General features: G+C 40.9%; 2 protein-coding genes across 9 annotated transcripts in view; one reads left to right on the top strand and one right to left on the bottom strand.

Annotated features, from left to right (window-relative positions):
• The first annotated feature begins 433 nt into the window (after positions 1–433).
• Positions 434–24,355, top strand: CA1H5orf58 (chromosome A1 C5orf58 homolog). Of its 8 annotated transcripts, none has more exons than XM_042947014.1 (6): positions 434–523; positions 1,959–2,012; positions 2,760–2,853; positions 11,157–11,338; positions 15,647–15,721; positions 16,236–16,982. In XM_042947014.1, exons 2-6 carry the CDS (start codon positions 1,983–1,985, stop codon positions 16,368–16,370), a joined length of 516 nt encoding a protein of 171 aa, XP_042802948.1. In that variant the 5' UTR covers positions 434–523; positions 1,959–1,982; the 3' UTR covers positions 16,371–16,982. The 8 variants fall into 8 exon arrangements, 2 of the variants coding, with proteins under 2 accessions (XP_042802948.1, XP_042802957.1); XR_006204915.1 differs by adding an exon at positions 23,649–24,355 and having other exon boundaries at positions 462–523; positions 1,959–2,031; positions 11,157–13,501; positions 15,647–16,449; XR_006204916.1 differs by adding an exon at positions 12,017–13,501 and having other exon boundaries at positions 462–523; positions 1,959–2,031; positions 15,647–16,982.
• The window catches only part of LCP2 (lymphocyte cytosolic protein 2), a 45,727-nt gene continuing 30,268 nt past the window's right edge, over positions 9,904–25,362 (bottom strand). Inside the window, exons 11-21 of the mRNA XM_042947001.1 lie at positions 24,185–24,210; positions 24,051–24,070; positions 23,847–23,954; positions 21,964–21,994; positions 19,732–19,744; positions 18,915–19,044; positions 18,083–18,132; positions 14,512–14,606; positions 13,828–13,905; positions 12,169–12,324; positions 9,904–10,641 (exon numbers count right to left, since the gene is read on the bottom strand). Of these exons, the coding sequence (XP_042802935.1) occupies positions 10,519–10,641; positions 12,169–12,324; positions 13,828–13,905; positions 14,512–14,606; positions 18,083–18,132; positions 18,915–19,044; positions 19,732–19,744; positions 21,964–21,994; positions 23,847–23,954; positions 24,051–24,070; positions 24,185–24,210 (830 nt within the window). The 3' untranslated portion in view covers positions 9,904–10,518. The remainder of the gene's footprint in view (positions 10,642–12,168; positions 12,325–13,827; positions 13,906–14,511; positions 14,607–18,082; positions 18,133–18,914; positions 19,045–19,731; positions 19,745–21,963; positions 21,995–23,846; positions 23,955–24,050; positions 24,071–24,184; positions 24,211–25,362) is intronic.

The raw sequence follows: 25,362 nt of genomic DNA, 5'->3' as shown, positions 1-25,362 counted from the left end.
TAGCGAACATTTATTGGGCACATCATCTGCCAAGTCCCTTTGATGCATTATCTCACTTAACCCTCAAAAGAAAACTAGAAGGTAGTTATTATGCCCTCCACATGATAGATGAGGACATTTGGACTCTAAATGATTAAAGAGCTTACCAGCACCTCTCTAGCTAAACGTAATGCTGGAGTCAGATTCAAACCTGAGCAGTTTCAGTCCAGAGTCTGGCCTTAATCACACTCTTTTACTGTTAAAACTGAATGCAGATTAAGGGCTGGGACTCACCTAGCACAGCGCCTGGCACACAGGAAGTAAAACGTCAACGCCTTTCCCTCTCTCCCTCTCAGCCCACAGGTCACTGCTAGTCACTTCCGGTCTCGCATCCAGAACTTTCTCCTACAGTGCCTTGCCTGGGACTACAACTCCCAGGATGCACCAGGTGGAGAAGCTGGCCAATCAGGAAGCACATTCCCCGCCATTACTTTCGGCCCCGCCCCACCTGCAGTCAGAGGTTTTGTGAGAGTTGGCTGGCCAGGTGGGTCTAGACAGGGTTGGCTTGTGGACAAAACGAGGTTACTGGGTCTCAAAAAAATCCTAATCAGGTTTGGGGAGGGGGCAGGCGGAGGCTGTTGAAATTTCCAGGCTGCTTCAGACTCCGTCGGCAGCGTCCGAGTGGGCAGGCCCTAAGGGCCTGAGGCTCCTCACTGCCACGGGTTGGATCTAGAAGGAACTGATGGTTGGGTGGATCCAGGCAGTGCGGGTGGTCGTCCCAAGGCCAGGGTCACGCCGGGCGCATTGTACATGCTACTGGTCTGGTTTGGGAGCAGAGGGGTTGTGGAAGCTTCGAGGGGGCTATCTTCAGTCACCAAGTGCCGGCTGGGCAGGCCAGCGGCACCCGGGGACTCCTCGCGGGTGGAGGTTGGGCTGAGGAGGAGGGGGTGGCCTTTAGAACAAACGCTCTAGGGATGATAATCCCTCCTCAGGTTGAGGGCCAGAACGAACTGTGCCTCCAGGCCTCCTGGTTGAAGGTTAGCGCCTTAGTTGCGTTAGTGTCTACAGTATCTTGGCCTCTTAGTCCACCATTTCCTCTGTCCCTAGAGCCTGCTCACCACTTGTCACTCCTGGGGAATGCCCTTTGACCGGCCTCTCCTTTTTCTGACCAATGGCCTAACCCAGCTCTCCAGTCCAGTGGGGTCCAGCCCCAGCTCTGCCCCTGACCCCACCCATCCAGGGGCACTCAAGGACGGCGGGAAACCCGACCGTGCTGGGGGGGCGGGGGGCGGTCAACTTTCTCGGGCATATCTCTATCCACTTAGTTTCTACTTGTCTCTTGGTTTTTTAATTTTAATTTTTTTTTTTTTACAAACATTCTAAATTAAAAAAATTTGTTTAAATGTTTGTTTATTTTTGAGAGAGCAACAGACAGGGGAGAGGCAGAGAGAGGGAAACAGAATCCAAAGCAGTCTCCAGTCTCTGAGCTGACAGCACAGAGCCCAAAGCAGGCTCTAACTCACTGAGGGTGGGATCATGACTTCAGCCTAGGTCAGATGCTTAACCAATTGAGCCACCCAGGCACCCCTATTCTTCATGTTTAAAGTTATTTCATCCTTTCCTTCCCCTTCCCTTCCCTATCTCTCCCTTCCCTTGCTTTCCTTCCCCTTCGTTTCCCTTCCTTTCCCTTCCTTTCTTTCCCTTTTCCCTCCTTTCCCTTCCTTCCCTTCATTTCCTTCCCCTTCCCTTCCCCTCCTCTACCCCTTCCTCTTCCCTTCTTTTCCCTCCCTTCCCTTCCCTCCCTCTCCCCCTCCCCTTCCCATCATCTTTCTTTTTCCCTCAAACATAAATCTTTTGATTTGCTATACCCAACCAAGTAAGACAACTACCATTCCCTTTTTGGCTTGTAGGGTCTTGTAGGTGGGTGCAAAGTATATTTTATTCATTGTTTGGAAAACAAAATTTTTATTTCTTTGTAGTGGCTCTGAAGTGAGTGATACAGGATGAATTTCTGGACTCAGGAGAAAGCAGAGGCAAGAAATTGACTTAAAGGTTAGTTTATTTTCATTATCTTGGACAAGCAGCCTGACCCATAATTACTCGCCTTTTACATTGCTGGAGTTGTGTGTGCTAATTGTGGGTTATTATTTCAAGTCTTTTTGAGACATTTCAGTGGCTAACATTAGTTTTTAGTAAACCTGTTTATGTGTTTGTATCTGATGCAATTGGTTAAAAATATGTACTATACATACAACATTATAATCTGTTGATTTACACATTTCAATTAACCAGGATTTTTTAAAAACTGTATTGCCCTGTGTCCCAAAATTAAAAGTGGCCATTTTACCATCTCGTTAGTTTATGAATTATAATTGAATCTTACTTTGAGTTTTACTGTGGACTTTATCCTTCAAAAATAAGTTAGAAAAATACACTGTCTTACATAAACAAAATTAAAGAAGGTTTTATATGACTACTTAATTCTAAGATAGTTTATAAGTGCTGAGGCTTTCTGAACAGGGGACATCTGCATTTCGGTTGTAAGGGTCCCATCATGTTATCTGGTTCCATTAAAGAAGAAACCTTATCCTATGAATCTTTGGAAAGTATAAACAAGTTGATGCATTACTATGTTAGAATTCTCACCATTATATTTGTTCACAATGCTTTCAGTTCTGAAATAACAGATTTTCCTTTTAGAAATACTTGAAAATTTGAGTGTTTTCAAAGTGCACATAAATGCCTCTGATTTATTCATCTTGCTTCTCTTTTAAAATCAGATGTTTAAGAATAATGTTACTGACCATAAGCTAAACATGGAAGCCATAATTAAAAACATTAACATGATTTCTTTGGAGTTGAAGAAGATGCAAGGTAAGTGTGAAACCACCAAATTAAAATGTTTGCATGTCATAGTTATAAAACCAACAGTAGAGCCAAATTGTGCTTCTACAGGGATATAACTTAATTTTGCCTACTAATTAGGATTTCTATAATTTTCAGAAATGCTTACATTGTAATATGAACTAGATCTCTAAAGAAAAATTGTGTTTGAGAATTTTCCTGGGAGTTAGCCGACTTGAATTCCCATCCTTGACACTAACAAGCTTATGCTCTTGTCTAACCTTCTAAATTTACTTCTCTTCCTTCTCTTCAGTAAACTATTGCACGATGGTGTCACATTCTGCAACATTCATTGCCTCCATCCACTAATCCTTTTAAGCCCCTAAGGTTCCTTCCAAATTAAAAATTATGAGTTTGTTTGATTCTGTGAGTTAAGGGTACTTCATTTTAAACAGATTCATAGAGTAGGATTAGACCTTACAGTTCATGATGTTTAGTCATTCACCTCACAGACATTCTCTTATTTTACCCCAGACATGTAGAATTTCCATGATTGAGTATTTTTAGGGACAGTCTATCCCTGACCAAATATTTCCTGTGTTGGAGAACGCCCTATCTCACCAGTTCAGCCTCTTCCTGTTTAGACAGTTCTTCCTTATGGACTAGCTGAAATCTATTCCCCTCTTCCTTCCCCTGGAAGGGGACCTTCCCCTGGTCCTATTTCTAAATGGGAAACTTCAGTAAGTATTTAGTTATTCTTCTTATGATAGCTCTTGGATATTTGAAGATAGCTTCTCTGTAACTGACAGTTACAAGGAATTCAGCTACAAACAACAAAACACTTTAATGTGGCTTATACAGTAAGGAAATAAAAGGATCCAAGGTAGGGTAGCCCCAGAATTAATTCAGAATTTTTTTTTAATTTTTTTTTTTAATGTTTACTTATTTTTGAGACAGAGAGAGACAGAGCATGAACGGGGGAGGGTCAGAGAGAGAGGGAGACACAGAATCTGAAACAGGCTCCAGGCTCTGAGCCATCAGCACAGAGCCTGACGCGGGGCTCAAACTCACGGACCGTGAGATCATGACCTGAGCCGAAGTCAGACGCTTAACCGACTGAGCCACCCAGGCGCCCCAATGTTTATTTATTTTTGAGACAGAGAGAGACAGAGCATGAATGGGGGGAGGGTCAGAGAGAGAGGGAGACACAGAATTGGAAGCAGGCTCCAGGCTCTGAGCTGTCAGCACAGAGCCCGATGCGGGGCTCGAACTCGTGAACCACGAGATAATGACCTGAGCCGAAGTCGGACGCTTAACCAACTGAGCCACCCAGGCACCCTTCAGATCACTCTTTGGTTGTCTTTGCTTCATTCATCATCTCTCGAAACCAATCTCAATGATACAGCAAGAATTTTCTTTCTAAAATGTGCCTCATTAGCTCACTCTTGCCCCACAATAAAGTCCAGACCTCCTAGAATGGACTATAAGACCTCTTGAGATCAGGCCCCTGCCTACCTTTACAGTATCTTATCATTCTTTTATCCCAGCACACTGTGCTACGGCCATACTGAACTATTTGCACATCTACATAGTTCCTCTTTTTTCGTGTCTGTATCTTAACAGATGCATCTTCTGAAATGCCCACTGCTCTACCCCCTCCTCCACCCCACCAGGTTAACTGCTACTTATTAGTCAAGGTTACTTACATTGGAAAAACTTTTTTAAGCAAGCGTGTTATCTCTTACCTTTTCATATTACCTGTCACACTGTGTTATAATTGCATGTTTACTTACTTTTCCTGTCCCTGCTCAACAGTAAGCTCCTTAAGGGTATTCCTGGCAATTAACACAGTGCCTTGATATAATAAGTTCTTGGAAATGTTTATTAAATGAATAATCGTTTTCTGGATGCTTGCCCCCATTTAAAACAGAGAAGCTTTAGGGGTACCTAAGTGGCTCGGTGGGTTGATCATTCGACTTCGGCTCAGGTCATGATCTCACAGCTCGTGAGTTTGAGCCCCGCGTTGGGCTCTGTGCTGACAGCTCGGAGCCTGGAGCCTGTTTCAGACTCTCTGTCTCCCTCTCTCTCTGCCCCTCCCCCACTAGTGCCATGTCTCTCTCTGTCCCTCAAAAATAAACATTAAAAAAATGTTTTAAACAGAATCTTTAGATTTCTCTCCAACTTGATTATCTAACTGTTCTACTTTGGGGATTATTCTTTTGTGAAGTAAAATAGAACTAGTAAATATGATGGTTGTGTTCCTGAGAAGCTGTGGGGTAGGTCAGGCAGTTAGGATATGGGGACTTGCAGAGCTAAAGTACTTCTGGGCAGACTTCTGGTAAACGTGGAAGATTAAATGAACAACATTCCTTTCAGCCACACTTCCTTCTCTAAATAATAATGTCAGTAGCTGACACATAACATTTATTATAATCCAGATACTTTTCCAAGAGCCCTGTATAAACAGATTCAATTGTCGTTACAACCTTGTGAGGTAGGAAATTCTACCATTGGCATTTATGGCTACAGAAACAGGTAGAGAAGTTAACTAACTTTCCCAAGGTCACACAACTAGTCACTAGTAAACTTGAGATTTAAATTTAAAGTGATTTTAAAGAGACAAAAATCAACAAGGAAAAGAGCTCTCAAAAAAAGTTAATAGTGAAATAGAAAGCAAGTTGAGGTAAACAGAAAAGTCTGAACGCAAATGTCCAAAAATTTGAACTGTGAGCTGGGTAAAGCCAACGAACGACCCCAAAGACTCAATACATGGTGGCACCAGAATCCTCTGGAAGTAGGGGTAGAGGTGGAGCTAAGGACAGGAAGGCTGGTTAAATGTTTAAGAAGTTGTAGACCCCTAAGTTCTCTTCCCTTCTCTGCATAACTAGGCAACTGTTCCTTCTCTAGGACAGAAAACTTGAGGCTTATTCCCTAAGAGGCTCTGTGGCCTGGAGCCACTAGCCACAAGTTGAAGGAAAGAGTATTATACTGAAAACAAGGGTATTAGGACAAAGTTTACATATTGAATTATAAGACCCTCTAGCTTTCTTTTCCCACTTGGCTACAAAACCTTGGCAGCCAGATTTATGCCTTCAAGCAGATTTTTCTTTCAGGAATTTGACCAGTCTAAGAGAAAAACAAACAAACAAACAAACAGAAAAAACAACTAAAGGTACTGATAGCAGAAGTTCCCCCCAACAAAATACCCAGCCAGCTCACCTCCCAGTAGAGCCTACCATAGGCACAGAGTTTCCAGTAGTCTTTAGTGCCATAGTCTTAAGTATGAGCAGATAGCTCTGATGGAATAGATACTTAATGGAAGCATCTAATATGAAAAGCAGAGACAAAGTCAGTACATAGATTCAGTCAATGAGGAAGACACAGAAATCATGAAATGAGATGAAAACTCCCAAGAAACTGTCAATAGCTAAAGGGAAGTAAGAAAAGATGCTATGTCCATGAAACAGGAACATGATCCTAGGAAAAATAGTTTAGAGAAGGGAATTCTTGGAAATTAAAAGTGTGACAGTAGAAATAAATTCTGTAGAAGGGCTTAAAGATAAAATGAAGACAATCCCCTAGAGTGTAGAGCAAAACAATTAGAGATGGAAAGTTATAGGGAGAAAAAAATGATAAGATCAGTCAAGGAAGTTCAACATTCAGTAGATAGCAGTGTTAGAAAGGAAGAACGCAGACAGTGCATGGGGAGGAATTCATTAAAGAAATAATCTGAGAAACATGTAAAAAGCTGAAGGAGAGGAGTTTCTATAATGAAAGAGCCCAACACAGTGGTTGAAAGTAGACCCCCAAGGTACAATACTATGAAATTTTGTTCTGGAAAAACAGATCCTTGAAGTTTCTAAAGAGAAACAATGATTAAGAACTAAAATCATGAAAATTCTCACAGCAACACTGGAAGCTAGAAGAAAATGTGGCAAGGCCTTTGAAAATCTGAAGAAACATGATTTCCAATCTAGATTTCTATTGGTGTAGAGAAAGAAATTTTCACACATAAGTTTACTGCCTTCAGGAAGTTACTGAGGTCCTATTCCATCCAACAAGGTAGCAGACCAAAAAGAGAAAGAAACAAAATTCTGGAAAAAGGATACTCCACACGTGGGAGGGGTGAAAAGAATCTCTGGGATAGTGGTGAACGGAGTTGAGCAGTCCAAGAGAACAGTCAGTCCAGACCAGAGTGGATCAGAAGGCTCTAGGAGAAGATAGACTTTTCAACAGTTGGACAGCATCTGACTATACCAAAAGGAGATCTGCACAAATATATTTGGAATATATTTATGATAATTAAGTAATGAAAAAAAATTAACCGTGATTGGGTGGTACCATGCAAGAAGGGAAATGTACTGCAAAGTTCAGCTGTGAAGCATATTTATATAATCAAAAATTTTTAACCTTTAAATATTGAGCTAGCAAAAATTGTATTCTTAAGTACTCTCTAGGGGAGTGGGGGTGAGTGAAAAGAGCTGTATCTTAATCTTCTGTAGTCAGAAGCAGGTAGATAATACCTACAATTGAAAAAATAAAATATACATGTCATTTAGAGATACAGAGGCAAATACCAACCTGCCCTCAAACAAAGCCAGAAGACACTAAATACAGACATATACAACAACAAAGCAAGAAAAGCAATATAAGCAGGAAGAAAAGTTAAAAGTAGTTGCCTCTTGGAGATACAAACTATTTTTTGTAACATGCCTTATAGATCTATTTGATTCTGTATACATATATAACATAAAAATAGTAAGTTTAAAAAAAAGCATAAATCAAATGTGTATAACTCAAGTTGCAGTTTAGTAAGATAGTGTACAAGTTGAACTAAAGAGCCTGGTAGCTAATTTTTATGTCATGCTTATTTTATAGTACATAAATTTGACTTTGTCATAATGGGGCATAGTTAATTGTGGTCCGATCAATAATCACTTAGGAGAAAACTTAAGAATGAGAAATAGCTACTATAAGTAATAATAGGGGTCCCTGGCGGGCTCAGTCAGTAGACCATGCAACTCTTGATCTTGGGGTTGTGGGTCTGAGCCCCATGTTAGGTGTAGAGATTACTTAAAATCTTTAAAAAGAAAGTCATAATAGTTGTCTCTGATGTATGTGCTCCAAGATAGTATCTTCTATTATTTTGTTTTACACAGAGCTCTCCCAGTTGCTGCTTTGTGACCTTACTTTACATTTTAATCATCCTCTGAAGACAGATGACTTAGAGGAAACAGAAGGAAAACCGCCCCTCTTTGATGAATCTAAAATATCAGATGTGTCCTTTGCTTCTAACAGCTTTTCTGTCTGATTTCTTTTTGTTTGTTGTGAATTTATAACTGTATTTATTGTGGACTTAACACATATTTGGGAGAATTAAGTTTACTAATATATTTAATATGATAAAAAACAAAATAAAAATATGAATTGTAAATAATCACTTAATATTCTTGAAGGCTGGGGGCGCCTGGGTGGCTCAGTCGGTTGGGCGACCGACTTCGGCTCAGGTCATGATCTCACAGTCCGTGAGTTCGAGCCCCGCGTCGGGCTCTGTGCTGACAGCTTGGAGCCTGTTTCAGATTCTGTGTCTCCCTCTCTCTCTGACCCTCCCCTGTTCATGCTCTGTCTCTCTATGTCTCAAAAATAAATAAACGTCAAATAAAAAAAATTTAAAAAAAAAATAAAAAAAAAAAAATATTCTTGAAGGCTGTTTTATTGTTTTAATGTTTCAAGGAATGGCTATTTCACTAGTGACAAGAATATAACATAGGAAATTGGCCATGGGGCATTTCTTATCCTTTATTTTATGCTTGAATTTGGCTCATTTTGAAAGAGAGTTAACCAAAATTGTAAGCAGATGGAAATAGAGTTTGTATTAATCAGATCTCTCCTGGTAACAAATGCCAAAAACAACTCAGGCTAACTGAAGCATTTATTGGGTCATGTGGTTTGGAAGTCCACATGGTTGAAATAGATTTCAGGGACTCTACTAATTTACCGCGTGTCTGTAGCCTGGTTCTAGTTCTATGCATTGACCTCATCCTCTTCTGTTATAGGCTGGTCTACATATGGCAGGGAGAAGAGGGTAGAGGCATGGCAGCCGACATGATTCACTACCAAATCGTTGCTTTGAAGTCTACTACCTCCTTCATTGTAGAGATTTTCAAGCATAAAGGATAGCGTACCATAAAGCATGACACAGGGTCAGCTCCCAGTGTCTGCTATCCTCACCACCCAGCTCCTTGTTTAACAGAATAGGCACTAAATAAATGCTTGTTGAAATCCTCTTGAGTAAACTTGTAAATGAATGCAGATTTTTCAGCTTTAGAACTCCCAAGCTGCAGATCCTAAACTGAGAACTCCCAGTTTGTAAGGATGAAACTTGATGAAGAAACATTATCATCATCATACTTATCTTAGCAAACCATCAGTTTTACCCACGTGACTTCCAAGCCCCCTTATGTTCTATTAATTAGCTTATGAAAATGAACATGCAGGATACCTTTTGCCACTTGAAAACTCGTAGATGAAGCAGAGAAGGCAAGAATTTTTGTTGTTAATAAAAGTTATGGAATAATAATCAAGGCCCCAAAGGGGAAAACTTGAAGAACAACCGAGTGCCTGGTTTTTGTTGTGCTAAACACCTACTACTGTGTGTTAAGTGAGATATGTAAGCTGAAGCCAAGAGCTGAATTGCTTCAAAGGATTTATAAAGCCTTTTTAGGAAGGATGATGAGAAGGGCTTTATGGTAGAGTTGTCAGGGGTTAAAAGAGATAGAAGAAAGGCCTCTAATAGGAAAGTCTGATCACATTTTTCTGTGTATATGCATTGCTCTTTCATCTTTGCAGTAAGACTTTGGTAAAATCCACATCACTTGAAAATGCTTTTGGAGTTGTGGGAGGTGCAGGGGTGGTGGGGTGTGTCGGTATATGATGAACTTACATCAGATCTATTTGACACCCAAGCCTCATCTCTAAATGTAAAATGATTTCTTCTGGTATTTGTAGCTTAAGTTTTCTTTAAAACTAAAATGCAAGAGCAGGGCCTAAACAGAGTTAATAGTTTTAGGGACACAGAAGTAAAGCAAAAGGTAAATTCATTTTAATCCTAGGAAGTTATCCTATCATACATTTACCTTTTCATAAAAAAGTACACAAAAATCCCCCCAGCAAAATACACCAAATAAGAAAGAATGAAATAGTTTGAAGCCTCTTAAATTATTGCTGCCGAGAAAGTGAATGTTAGAAATTTTCAAATTATATATATAAAACCCATGATTGCCTCCGACTAACAAAGGTTTGGCTATAAAAAAAATCAGTTTTATGTGATACCAAAAACTATTTGTTGCAGTGTTTTTAAACTTGCTCCAAATTATTTCTATCACCGTGTAAACTACTGTACTTCGAAACGGGTATTCCAAAATACACATGTTTTAAATGAGTTATTACAGGCCCCTACTAGACTTCAAGTGTGAACATCATGCACTTCACAAACATTGAAGAAGAATAAATAAATTAGGAGATATTTGACAGTCTTCATTTCAAACACTTTTTTATGCGAAAGGTCAAAACGCTGTGTTCACGTTGAGGGGTTCGATCCAGTCCTAAGTGTTGGTCCCTTCAGCAAGGTTGACTGATCTTTCCCTGATGGCAGCATAGCCAGGAGGAAGCTTCCTTGTCGGCTTGGCTAACTTGCTAGGGATAACCTGCAGAATGCGTTAACGTGCACTGGTATCTGGAGCCTCGGTTTTTCCCGTCAATGAGCAGAAGTGGCATTTTCCTGAAGTAGTCGATGATATCTGACACAGACAAAAAGTCCTAAAAATTCAAAATAAGGAGATAAGTCAACGTTGGAATGAGTAGAGAAGCCAAGCATTTGAATTTCACTCTCAGTTTGTTTTTTTTTTATCTGCATAAGATCCTACCTCTTCAGTTATGAGGATGGCGAGGAAAAATATGTAAAATTTGGCAAATATTTTCATGATTTCTCTACAGAACTTTGAAAAAATAATTTTTCAACATCCAACAAATTATGGATAAAAGACAATGTAAATATTTGTGTGTATGTATATATGTATTTTAACTTCATGGGGGTCATAAATATATAGGAGGTCTAACTGTGATACCTTTGCCTTAGAATTGCTCTGTTTGTGTTTTTGATTTTGGTTTCTGTATCCCTACTTCACTCTCAATCACTAATAGTGGGAGGAGCTATAAGGAATCAGGAGGGCAGACAGTGTCCCGGTGTCTGGAGGTGATAACCTGTAGCATTGCACAATGGTTCCTACATGATCTCTCTGCTGTGCCTTCACTGTCATCTCTACACTCCCCAGGACTCTGCAGCCAAGTCTTCACACCCATTGCCTTTATCACGTTATCCCTGATGGCCAGGCTGGAATACAACCCATCGAGCCTCCTAGACATGGGTCAGAATCACATCGGGTCCCCAGACAGGATTATGCGCTTCCTCCAAGACCACTCTGCTGGATGCCGCCTTCCAGGGCTGCGGCCTGTGGTGAGCACTTCTGTTTTTCCACACCAGACCGACAAATTCTGGAGGGCAGACATCTATCTCTCTGCTTCTACAGCAGCGATGCAGCTCTAGCCACACTGAACTAGTGATTGAAACATTTGACCAGAATCATATGTTTTTTTCCACTCATTTACATGATCATAACTTTGGAGTAGAGTCTAAGGGCTAGCTGTTTTTCATTCTGGAAATGTTTGATTCGACTGATCCTCCTCTTGGACCTTTGAACTTAAAGAACATGTTTGGGGCTTACGTTTAGCTGTTAGCTTCCTTGCAGAAGCAGTTTTTTTTGATTACCATCCAAAAAGTAATTAGCATAAACATTGACCAAACAGAGGAAAATTTCTTTCAAGTGAGAAATGACCCAAGTATTGAAATAATCACCACAACAAGAATTCCATTTTTCTTACTCTTTTCCAGATGTCAATTTTAAAATACAGCCTTGTAAATACGCTGCAATCTTACATTAAAATTATGTTACAGAGGTGAATGAAAGAGGGGGCTTATCTCTGATACCATCTAACTGTATATTTTTTTAATTTGAATGTTAATTTTTTTAATTTTAAAACTTACACATGTGATTTTAGACTAGTTGGAATAGAAGATATAAGAAAGACTCCATGGTAGAGGTAGCTGTTGTTACTTTGTTTTATTTCCTTCCAGTAAAGGAAGGGCTTCACCAATGTGATTTAACTCTGTAAAGTTGCGGGAGAGTATGAACCCCCAAAGAATGTTACAGCAAGTTTCCATAGAGGTAGGTATGCAGAATAGCATAAACAACGATTTGGGTACATTTTACAACTGAAATTCCTTACCTCTTTACCTCGGAGTCCAGTTCCCAACAAGTAAACTTGGCTTTCCTCTTGGTAACGGATCTGGATGTTGTAAACTTTATCTTTGTACAACACCATGAGGACATACGGATTGGTTATTGTTTTTTTAGAGCTGTCTCTAACGAGAAAAGTGCCATCCTAAAAGAATAAATTCTTATTATTACGTGAGCAATACATGGCAATACTTCTGTTGCCTGTAAGAGCAGTAGACAAGACTCGAGAGATCTGGAAACTTACCAGTTGCCAAGACAGTGAACATTTAGTGCCCTGAACCGTTACAGCCCCATGTGTCACAGATTTCTTGGTTGTCAAGAGGCAGCAAAGATTGTATCAGAGAAATTTCCAAATTCCAAAGAGACTTTTTGAAGTCTCTTGATAAAAAAGTCACTTTTTTTTTTTTCAGTTATAAAACAAATTATAGGTGGTTGAGTGGACAAAGGGCCAGACAAAATAAGGACTTTATTGGTTAACTAAAGATTTATCTTCCTACTCCTGGGAACTAATTCCCTAACCCTTACTTTCCACAGCCAAAGTCAGAAAACACCCAAATGCCTATGACATTCATCCATTTTAAAACCTCGTGATCTCCACATAAAATGTTCACCATTAAATATCTGAACATAAACAAATGTGAACTGTCTTGTGTTCTTATCACCTTTTTTTCCTATTTACTGAAATAATGTGATTTGTCCTGTACTTTAAAATGTCATTCCATAAATTATTGTACATAATACTAATACTGTAAAGATCTAATATTAAAATAGGATTAATTAGTAAGGCAGTGTTTAAACCACTCCCTGCTTTGTATACTGAATCATGATGGCTTTAAAGAGCCTTCAATCTGCAATAATGGCTTTCCTTTGTTCTTCTTATTCCAGTTGAGTAAATTCCATTCAGAATATCTTCTGTTCAACAAATACACCTGTGGACCAGTGATTCACAGCCTAGAATTTAGAATTTAGAGTTTTGGAGACCCAGAACCCACACAAAATGCCTGACTAAATAAATCAGAATCTCTCCAGGTGAAATCCAGGAATCAGAATGTTTAAAGTTTCTCAGGTGACTTAAATGTGCAGCGAAGATTGAGAACTATTCTTACAGACTCAAGATGTGAGAGATGAAGGATCTTTGCTCTTCTTTCTCTGATAAATAGATTTAAGGTTAAGATTCGGTGCCAGATCACAGGAAATCTGGTTAAGAACAGCTAGAAATTTCTAGGGAAAAGGGCAAAAACTTGCTGCTGCCTGTCTCCATAATGGATCCCTTCACATCAATGTGGATGGCAGTTGTATATTAAAAAATGAAGATGCTAACGGTAAGATGTTAGAAGTTTGGGGGAAAGGGCCTCCTTTTGATAAGGTATGCTTCCTGTGACAAGACAGATGCTTTTTGTTAATAGAAGCTCCTTGGATTCTGCCAGCCGAATGACTGCCTTAATTTAGATTTTTCCCAGATCCTGGGAATCATTGCTATGGATGCTGGTGGGTGTAAATCTGCTACTAATGGGTCCCCTTGGTATAACAGCATGAATATCACCTAGCAGAATTCCTAGCCCATAATTGGTGCTCAATAAAAGACAGCTCCTTTTTTCTCTTCCCATTAATATTTATAACTACTTAAAAATAAACTTTGGCACAGTACCTGGTTTATCTTTCTAAGAGCAGCTTCCGCCTCTGGTCGGGTAATATAAGAAACGTACCACTCTTCATTTAATGAGTTCTGAAAATGTAAATTTTTAAAAACTGAATAAATTTTGCAGTTATATGTGTAAGCGAAAAGAAAAGCCTCAAAGTAATCATTTTCATAAATCACCACCTCAATTCCATGAGCTTTGAAACATTTGCTTTCTTAATTTGAATATAGAATCACTTAGGTGGGGCTAAATAGAAGATATTTTGCATGAACTGCTTTTTATCATGGTTGTAAAGGTAGTTGTGAATAAGCATTCTGTATATAATGGAACCTTTAATCAGGAAAGATAGAGATGTATAATTTCTTCAGTTTACTATAGTATATTTAATAAAAAATTGGGGTTAATGAGCAGTTAAGTGACTTACTCAAGGTCATAAACTAGAAGACAAATGAAGAATAGGATTATTTTTCTCGTTAAATACAAAGCACACATTTGCTATTGGAAGAGCCTGGAAAAATACCAAGGAGAAAGAACATATTTTTCATTTGGATCCTCCCCTTTAATTTTTTTTTTTCACTAAAAAAAAATTAAAGGTAATGTAAATAATAATAAAAATACAAAGGAGTATACAATGGGAGCTTTGGTTATTTGCTGGGGAAAAAATAAAATAACACGAAAATGTGCTTTATTACCTCTTCTTCCCCAGGAGACCGTGGTCGAGGTTTGTTTGGAACTGGTAAGGAAAAGTTTCTGCTTTCAGTTCTGGGAGGTGGTCTATTGCCAAGGCCTTCAAAAGTATAACATTTTGAAAGTTAATTTGCTGTAAGCTATTTTTCATTTTCTGTCATCACACATTTCCCCCCTAAAATGCCCTTGCAATTGTTCCCAGCACTTTAGAAACAGTTTAAAAAGCTATAGCTTCAAAAATAATTTTCACCTGTTCAAAACCACAAGGGCAGGGGGCCTGGGTGTCTCAGTCGGTTAAGTGTCCCACTTTAGCTCACGTCATGATCTCACAGTTGGTGAGTTCCAGCCCCACATTGGGCTCTGTGCTGACAGCTCAGAGCCTGGAGCCTGCTTCAGATTCTGTGTCTCCCTCTCTCTCAGCCCTTTCCCCCGCTCGCACTCTCTCAAAAATAATAAATAAACCTTAAAAACACACACACACAAGGGCTGTTGGCTGTGCAGGCATTGTTCTGTAGACATACCAGTGAAACTTTGAGAATAGTTCCATAAATGTGAGTGATTTCTTACACGGGAATGTTACGTAATATAAAATAACTAGTCCATTAATGAAAAAGTCACCGTAGTTTAAATATAATCATCACATTTTTCAGATTTTACAGACTCCAGCAATCCAGAAGGGGTTCCCAGCCACTGATAGGATGATAATGCAGTAATAAAGATGATTATGTTCTCATTGTTTACACAAAAAGAAATGTAAATTACCTAAGACAAAGTGAAATTACCTTGAAAATACTGTCAGTGTCTAGAACCAGTTTGCTACCTACTGTTCTTTACTGAATTTTCTAAAGAGGTAGAAGTGTTCAGCTCTCACAGAAGCCCGTAACTACCTGATCAATGAGGAAGTCTTTGTTAAGCACCTGTAAACTTCCCTAACATGGTATTTTCTCGTTTACGGTTCCCCGAAACTTTCTGAGGGTGTTTCCTAAACTCAGGAAAGGTTTGATTGTGTTGATTTGTAATTGCCAAGGCTGTTTTCTATATGCCAGGACAGCTGTTAAGAACTGAAAAATTGTGTGAGCCGAGTGTTCTCTGAATTATTCATGTGTCATTCATTCATTTATTCAACAAATATTTTTTCAGCACTATGCTGCCCAGGACTTGAGTAAGGCACCCGTGGACCCTTCCTTTAATCTTCACAGCAACACTGCAAGACGGGTATTCCCTTCTTTTTGAGTATGAGGAAACAGAGAGTCTGAATGAATCGTGTGCTCCTAGTGGCAGAGTCAGGACTTCAACCCGTGATTCCCAAACATTACTGGGCATAAGAATCCCAGGGAGAATTTGAACCACCCAGTCTGCATTTGACAAGCACTCCAAGTGGTTCTGCAGTGGGGTTGTTCTGCCATCCACAATATGCCTGCCCGGGTTGCTGAGCAAGGAGAATTACATGGGAAGGGCTGAAGTGCCCTGAGCCATGCTGGCATAATTGTTTACCATGGCGTTCATTGCCTCCTTCTAAATAAGCAGATCAGATGGCCCTGAACTGTTGATCTTCCTTCTTAAGTCTCCCATGGCCTAAACAGATTTTCCCTATCCCCACCTTCGCAGTCCAACATGGCAGGGGCTTTTATACTGTGTATTGAATGAATGCAACCTAACTGTATAGTTAACAAATATAACCAAAGCCTATCCTGCATGGAATTATTCTCTTCTACTTCTGCATTTGCAGGTCAGCACCATAAAGTCATATTTGCAGCAGACAATATACTACTTTTTATTGCATCCACACACTGCCCTTACTATTGAGATCTTCAAGGGAGCTGGAGTGGGTTTTTGGCTAATACACAGACCATTCTTTATGTAACACTGGAGCAACCAATGGAGAAGACTGAGGACCAGGTGTCCTACCTGTCTTAGGGGAAAAAGGATCAATTTTGATTAAGGTAAGCATTCCTCTCCAGATCATATTACTATATTATTTTATCAAGAATCCCCAACACCAATCCTAAAACTGGGTGTCTGTGGAACTTACTTTGAGAGACACGGCTATAAGTGAAGTATCTGAACCTTAGATGCCTGCAGAAGCCAGGCAAGTAACACAATGTGGGTTCGCAAAACGCAGTGAGTTGTGGACACTATGGAAAAGTGCGAGACGTGAGGGCAACGGCAGAAACCACATAGTAGTCACTATACCCTCAAATGCTTAGGAAGCATTAAAAACATAATGGATTTAATTGGTGTCAGCAATAGGATCTCACACATATATGGGATAATGTATTCAACTGAATGTAATAGATGTGCTCCTAAAAAAAGTCTTCACTCTTGAGCAATGATTCAAGTACTAATATGCTTTTCTATTTATAACACACACCGGTGTTCTAGAATGTATGTGTACTATGACCAAAAAAGGGGGGGAGGGTTCCTCACAGCATTTAAAAAATTTTCAAGTCAACCTTTATGGGGGCACCTGGGTGGCTCAGTCACTTAAGCATCAGACTTCAGCTCCAGCTCATGATCTCACATTTCATGAGTTCAAGCCCCATGCCAGACTCGGTGCTGACGGCTCAGAGCCTGGAGCCTGCTTTGGACCCTGTGTCTCCCATCACTCTCTGCCCCTCCCTCCCTCCTTTTCTCTCTCTCTCTCTTTCAAAAATAAACATAATTTTTTTAAGTCAACCTTTAAAAATCAGGTAATTTCATATTAAAAGCCACACTTCCAGTATTTCTTGAAAAAATAATCAGAAAATCTGGCAACGCTAGGCAAGTTTCCTGGAATGAAGAAAATCTATTTACTAGAGCTGGGTAACTTTCCACAGTCATTTGACACTCGGTCATTCAAGAAACATTTTTAAAAGTCCCTAGCATGTGCCAATCACTTGCAAGTCCCTAAGGCTAAAACAGAAACAGTCTAGTCCTACCTTGTAGGCCTTTGCTGCTACTCAAAGTGGTCCATGGACCAACAGTATCAGCATCACGAGAACTTGCTAGAAATGCAGAATCTCCTACCCTACCCCAGACCCACTGAATTAGAATCTACGTTTTAACATGATTCTCAAGTCATCTGTATTCATACTGAAGTTTCAGAGCACTGTCAGCAAAACTTGTCATGGACACCAGAGAAGGTATTATTCACAATGTAAGTCTCATCCAGACTTACTGAATCAGAATCTTGGGGGGGTTGTATTCTCGTAATCTGCATTTTAAACACGGTCCTCAACACAACTCAAGGGTGGACTCATTATAGAAACCTAAAACTACAGAGCAAGCCAAGCACTACCCTGAGCACCATGTAAAAAGAGCAGGGAGGAAAACCTCTATGTGGGAAGACGAAGGCCAAGGCTGCCTTTCTGAGGTGGGGTGTGTGTGTGTGTGTGTGTGTGTGTGTGTGTGTAGCATCCTCGCATTCCAACAGCCCTTGGCACATCACAGAAACTGAATTAAGTACTGAGTGAGAAAACAGATTTTCCAGCTTTTAGGAAATAACCGAACCTTTGCCCAAAGGCTTTGGGACAGGTTAGGAATCCAGTCATGGAGGCATGTTGCCTGGAGTAGGTCACTAGAGCCCAGAGTACAAACCTTGAGAGAAGTATGGCGGCAGGGAGGCGCTCTGCGGAAAACCACTGTTACTGTGGAGACAGAAAAGAACTGAATTGAGTTGCGCTGGGCTGAAGAGGCTGATGGGGAAGGTGGGTTAGAGAAACACGTCGACAATGCTGCTTCCTTCATGACTACTGCCAGTTCTCTCTGTAGCTGCGGCAGCTGAGCAAAGAGGAGGGGCTGGTGGGGCACATCTCACTACTACCCCAAATTCTAACAGACTCCACCAGCCAAAACAACATAACCTGTAAAGGGTATTGGAAGGTTGTTTTTAAACTTGGCTGTTGTTTTTAAAGTTGGGTGCCTGGGTGGCTCAGCCGGTTGAGTGTCCGATTTCAGCTCAGGTCATGATCTCACAGTTCGTGGGCCCTGAGAAACACTGTTGCTATTGAGAAAGTGGGCCTGTGGGGACAGAGCCTGTGCAGTGAATTCGCACATCAGCTAGGTCCTTGCATCCACGATCTGGATGAACTCCAAGCACCTAAGTTAATTGGGTTTCTCGAGTGTTCCTTTTAATTCACCAAGTGAAAATATTCCCTTGAAACCCTGCCCAAGGGTCCATTCTGCCTCAGTGACCATGGGGCAGTCAATTCTGTATGCCTCCAACCCCAAGCTCAGAGACTCCAAGAATAGCAGTGGATTAACATGTGTGGGTCCTTATGCTCAGTTTGATTTTGTTCCTGAAGACCCAAAATGTTCTGGCCTGACTACCACTGGCTCATTTCTTTCTTTCCCAACCCACCAGACATTAGTTCTTTTGAGTGGACCTGGGGGTGATGTTAAGTTAGCACTGAATGACGTTACCACAGACCTTTCGGAGAATGCTCCCGGCATGTGAGGTGATGGGAGGGTGTGCTTGGGCGATAGCTTGGCAGATCTGGAAGGAAAAGTATTGGAGCTCATGGAGAGCATTGTGGGCTGAGGCAAAGGTCTTTGATGCACTGTGGGGGAAAAGGAAAAATAAAACAGCTTGTCAGCATCCAGGTGTCACAGGAACATTCCAGAACTGCTCCCAAGTTAGAAACCACTAGTCCACAGAGAGATAGAAAAATCCAAAAGATCCAACATAATTAGGAAGTGGTACAATGGAATCCCAACCCCAGGACTTTTCTAGATGACTTACTACCTTAGAATGCATTAAAATGTTGCCATTCTATATCATTCTCTATAATATGCATTTATTTTATTTTTTCATTTGTGAAACACTACCTTGGCAGAAAATTGTCAGTTGGAAACCATATGAATTTCAGAAATGATTCACAAGTTTTGTTTTATGTAAGCCAAATTTTATGCTATCTCATTTATCTGCAGTTAGTGATCCTTTCCTGTGTTAGAAGGCATAAATATTAGCAATTTTTCTATCAAGCCATATATGCAATTTTTAATTTTGCTGTACTATTAAGCCATGTGCACCATTACTTATGAAAGTAACAGTTCTCTTTGGGAACCCAGACAATTCCATTTTGTTATAGTTTTGCTGTATACCAACTGATCTATGTCTACTTAACACAAATTTAACAATTATAATTATGTCTATGGGGCTTCTGTACTAAATAATTCCATGTGAATTCTGGGCAGAAAAATGAAGGAATGAGTTATAAGTTATAAGAAGGCTTTTCTGAACATACCGTCATCTTCATCCTGGTAAAGGGGAAAAAAAAAAAGGTATTAATCTATCATCAAAACACAATTCCTAAAAGAACTGCATTTCTCAATCACATAAATGTCTCTGTTTCTTTCTTTAGTAGTTGTATGACTCCATAATATATTGTAAAGAACAGTAGAATTTGCTAAGTGGTTCATAATTTGTTAATACAAACAATCATTAAGGACACTCTAATCTGAGACTCTCCTTACACACTTAACACAAAATAGGTTCTGAGGTGCCCGAGAGGGCCTAAAGACACAGTAAGGATGGCAGTATCTACGATGTACCTCAAAGATTTACACACGATATCTCATCCAATTCTCCTAGCAACCCTTTAAAAATTCAGCATCCTCTTTGTACAAATGGAAACGTGGTGCTCAGGAAGGAGTCCTAACTTGCCAAGGGTTACAGAAATGGATTGGACACCTGATATGTCTAACCCAAGGCTCAGCCTTCTTTCGGCCACTCCCCTTAAAAGCAACTCCACCTTGCATATCATGTGGCTTACAAGGCGTGTCTACGTTGCTCAGCATTTATCTCCAGGCAACCTGCAAAACAGGCAAGAGAGGAGCTATTTGCTAGACTCTCCAGATGAGAAATGATGTTTGGAGAGGTGAAACGATTTTGCCATTGACTAGCAGGCCACACCTGTCAACCTGGACTTGTTTTGCTAGGCCAGCACACTGGAAAAGAAAAACCACCTTATTCAAAGTGTTGTTGCAAGTATTAAGTTGGTTATTACATGTTCCTGGTATATGTGGAGTGGTCAGTAAAAGTTTGCTGTCATGACTCCTACCATTGAGACAAGACAAGAAGGATCACAGCCAGAATCACTCATCCCATTTGGCCAACTGGGAGTCCCAGCAAAGGGCTGCATAATTAAACCCACATGGGCTCAGGGAATGATGAAATCCCTCTTTAACACCATGGCAACCATATCTTGTTTCTTTCTGCAACTCTCAGATTCTCATGGCATGAGCATCAACCCTTCCCAACCCTGGGACCCTCAGGAATATAAAGTTACCTTCACTTACAATCTTGTCCCCTTTTTGTTCCTTTGTCCCTTGGCTCTGCAACCAAGCTGTTGTCCTTGCTGTCCCCATAGGGTCACCCACCTGCCTTTGCTCAGGACATTCCTGAGGCTGCAATGCATCTCGGCTTTCTCTTAGGATGATTCTATTCTGTGCTCTCCCCATCTTCCAATGACACCATAAATCTCACCTCTAACAAGTCACTTCTACTCCTCAAGCCCCATGGATCACTTTCTTCTCTCCACCTCTGGAGCTTATCCCATGATCACATGCTATTGTGTGGGGGTCTGTTGTGTGTTGTGTGTGGGTCTGCATGTCTCTCATAGCTTAGCACTTTATCCCAACCAGCAGAGTATCTAGCACAGAGCTGCAAGATAGCAGGCACTTGTGGGCTGAGCCCTTGAATAGTGGCAGGGATGTGATCACCTTCAGAGCACTTATAGCATAGAGGAAATCAGACAGACCTGGATTCCAATCCTGACTACTTACTAGCTGTGCAACTTGTGATGAATATCTCACCCCTTCTGAGCTTCGATTTCCTCATAGTAAAAAAGAAATAATGATTCTTCATAGGGTTGTTAAAGGCAAAACATGTGTGAAGCTGGGATGACCAACTGCCCCAGTCCCTCTGCCCCGCCTGAGACCGATGGGGTTTCTGGGACATGAGATTTTCATTGCTAAAACTGGACATAAAACTTCCATTGCTATTTCCCAGGCAAACAGCTCATCATCTAAAAGTCACTAGCTTGCCAACGTGCACTTAGCAGGAATTAAATAATTGGTATTACCTCACTTGTTCAGGTCATGGACTTATTAAAAGGGAAAACAGAGGCCTTGTCAACTTTGCTGTGCGGCCCATACTCTTGGGCACCCCTCCTTTTATCCTTCCTTCCAATCACTGTTACTTTATCTTGTGAATTACCACCTGATGATGGGGCTGCAATGAATCCAACCACCCCAGGAGCTCTTAGAGGAACAAGAGCTAAGCAGTGCAGCACTGTGGGCAGGTGGAAAAGATGGAGACCCCACAGGCATCAGTATTTAAGGGCCTACTGTGTGCAGGCCTTGCTCCCTGTGCTGGGCTTCAATGAAGTCTGAGACGGGCATGGCCCCCACACCCCACAGAGCCTGCACTGATTTTCCCTGTGCCAAGCATTCACCAAATAACATTTTGTACTTACATTCTCTCTTCTGTCGGGTCCCCATCCATGCCTGAAATGAATTAGGGCAAAGAAAAACGACTGAGCATGAAGTTTCAGCGAGCCAGCCTCAGAATACAGATGGTTTCACTTACTCTAATAATGAGAAATCAAACCCACTGAGCTGTGATAAAATGAGAAGACAAACCCCCAGCAGAAGAGCAGGGGAGCAGAAGTGGAGGGAAGGTTTGGTGACTCAATGTTCTGTCACTATTGCGAGCTGAGCTAGGCAAACCTTTATTCTTTCAGCTACCGCAGCAAATAATTACATATATATATAAAAGGTTTAGTCAGCAAACTAACTCTTTAGCAGCTATTAAATTTCACCGAGTAGATGTTTCTCCAAAAGCAAATGAAAACATCTTAGGTAATATTCTCCTTTGCTGATGTTTTAAAACAGCCATCTCAGGGCTCACCCTTCGGTGAAGGGAAAACAGCTGGAAAATGCTAGTGCTTTGGGACTTTTCCCAGATGCATGAGCTAGTCAGACAGATTTGGTGACCGCTGCCTTAGAGCTATGGCAGGCAGCTGTATACCTGTGCCCACATCATGTTCGCCTCAGAGAGGGGGACGAGAGAAGGAATATATATGTTGATCGTCTCCCATCTGTCAGATGCTTCATATGTCATCATCCCATAAAGCATTTATTTAAAATTTTGATATTTCGTTCATGATTGATATTTTTTACACACATTGCAATTTTTAAAAATATTTCATTAGGGGCACCTGGGTGGCTCAGTTGCTTAAGCGTCTGACTTGATTTCAGCTCAGGTCATGATCTCACCTTTTGTGAGATCAGCCCCACGCTGGGCTCTGTGCTGATAGTACGGAGTCTGCTCTGGACTCTCTCTCTCTCTCTGCCCCTCCCCCACTTGCGCTTGCTCTCTCTCTCTCTCTCTTTCTCTCTCAAAATAAAGAAACTCAAAAAATATTCCATTAAAATATTAACTTGATGACTGAGGGTTTTTTTGTATTTTTTTAAAAATTTTTTTTTAACGTTTATTTGTTTTCGAGATAGAGACAGAGCATGAATGGGGGAGGGTCAGAGAGAGAGGGAGACACAGAATCTGAAACAGGCTCCAGGCTCTGAGCGGTCAGCACAGAGCCCGACGCGGGGCTCGAACTCACGAGCTGTGAGATCATGACCTGAGCCAAAGTCGTACGCTCAAACGACTGAGCCACCCAGGCGCCCCTGAGGTTTTTTTTTACTACCCTCTAGCCCTGACTCTGATTTAATCATCACACTAGCCAAGCAACACCAAGTTTGAATCCTGATGGGAAAAACAGAAGCCTTGGCTATGCCCTTGGTAAGTGGTAAGGTTAGTTACCACTTACCCAGATACATCTGTTACCCAGATACATTTATGCCATTTGGTACATAGGTCCCAAAAAACTATAGTAAATTTAGAAACATTAGAGCCAACTTCAGTATTCTAACATTATAAAATGTGGTTGAACAGTGGGGAAGACACAGTGACTTAAAAACTTCTCCCAATTATTTCCTGTTTGCTACTGTCTTGAAAAATAAAGTGGAAGGTTCAGTTCCCACATACTGAGATGGAAGGAAAACACGAGCATGGTTTTGGCTGGTTGAGGAGAAGTTCTCCACAAACAGCAGTCATTCCCGTCCTCCTGATGGACCATCTCTCCACTCCTTTCTTTGCTAGATCACTATCATTTGTCTTCAGAGGGACCCAGAACTTTACATCCAACCTGAAAAGCCAGAATGCCTCAAGCCATAGTAGCCAACAGTCCCCTCCTCGCCAGGAACACCTGTGATGTCCAGTTCCGTTATAGGCTAATACCAGGCAAATTACTGGCATCACCAGTCTGAACGACAAACTCAAGCAACAGAAGACAAGTACCTTGGCACAGGTGGCTTCTTCCCTGGCAGGGGGCTACTTCTGTCATGCCTTTCGGTGGCTGGCGGTAAAGGAGGCTTTTGCATCTTGGGTAAGTGCTCCCCGAGAGGCCTGCAGAGTTGAGAGAAAGGAGGTGTGGGTAAGAAACTGAACTATTTCTACAGCATATACCGTGTACCCTCACATGGATGCAACAAGGCACCTTACCTTCCCACTGGAGCCGAGGGCTGTAAAACAGGAGGGAAGACATGTGAGTGTCCTCAGCACTTCTCAGAACAAAGACAAGATACAAAATAAAACAAAAATGAAGACAAACAAAACAAAATAGGGAAACAGCTTACCTTGTCAGGAAACGCTGGCTTCTTTCCTGTAAGTAACAAATAGCAGGCAGACCTTGAATACTTTATCAGCTAAGCATGAAGTATTAAAACATAGTCTGGGCGGTGGGGGCGGGGGCTCTGGGATGGCTCAGTCAGTTGAGCGTCCAACTTCAGCTCAGGCCGTGATCTCACTGTGTGTGGGTTTGAGCCCCACATTGGGCTCTGCACTGACAGCACGGAGCCTGCTTCAGATTCTCTGTCTCCCTCTCTCTGCCGCTCCCTCCCTTATGCTATCTCTCTCTCTCAGAAATAAACATTAAAACACAGTTTGATGAAACCATAAATACGAGCGCCTGAGGGGGCTGATTGGGTTTAAGCATTGAAGAATCATAGACTTTCAACCTGGAAGATCCCGATATAGAACAGCTAATTTTACAGGCTCAGAGAAATTAAGGGACTTGCCCAAGATCACACAGAGTTGTGTACATACAAACAGTATTTTGGATTCTGTGATTCTTTTCAACATTTTATTTTATGTAACCGATGATAAGAAGGATTAATGTCTCTTGGGGATTTTATGCTTCTTTCACTGACTAAATTTTTTTTTTTTTTTTGTATGGCCTACGTTTATTTCTGTATCTGAAATAAACCTATTTGCCATGGAGGGGTTAATTTTCCTCCAATCCTGTGGTACATTTGACATTATATAAAGTATTACACTTACTTTCTGGAAAAACGTTTAGTTTGGAGAAGAGTATTTCAGGAGAGTCTCCTGGTAGAGTGCAAATCATTTTGTTTTAATTTTGTTGGGTTTTGTTTCTTTCTTCCTTTTACTTTTCTCTTGGAAAAGATGGCATGCAGGCTGAAGAAATTCTAGGTGAATCTGAGAACTCTGCATTGCAAAGTTATTCAAAGCAATTTATTTTTTTCTGTCTGAAATCCCTTCGAGTAGATTATGTCCTATGTCTTCAGTGCAATAAAAGTACCATTTAACTGTATTCAACCAGGTCTACCAGCAAATTCTGTATGCCTTGAACAAGTTACTTAAGGTCTTTGAGTCTCAATTTCCTCATCTGTAAAATCAGGATTATAGATCTAAAATGTATAGGTTTGTTGTTAGGAGCGGGTGACAATTTATATGCAGGGTCAGGCACATGATACATGGGTGCTGACAACTGCTAGATAGTTCTTTCTTTCCC

Source organism: Panthera leo, chromosome A1 (assembly GCF_018350215.1).
Source record: "Panthera leo isolate Ple1 chromosome A1, P.leo_Ple1_pat1.1, whole genome shotgun sequence".
Taxonomy (NCBI): domain Eukaryota; kingdom Metazoa; phylum Chordata; class Mammalia; order Carnivora; family Felidae; genus Panthera; species Panthera leo.
Note: the sequence above shows the minus strand (reverse complement) of the source record. Positions and strands in the feature narration are given on the sequence as shown.

Bases quoted from the DNA above. Each gene is read 5' to 3' on its own strand.
- CA1H5orf58 (XM_042947014.1), top strand. From the start codon at position 1,983: ATGAATTTCTGGACTCAGGAGAAAGCAGAG. The intron at 2,854-11,156 runs GTAAGTGTGAAA...TACACTCCCCAG, and splicing joins GGAGTTGAAGAAGATGCAAG to GACTCTGCAGCCAAGTCTTC. The intron at 15,722-16,235 runs GTATTCCCTTCT...CTGCATTTGCAG, and splicing joins ACAGCAACACTGCAAGACGG to GTCAGCACCATAAAGTCATA.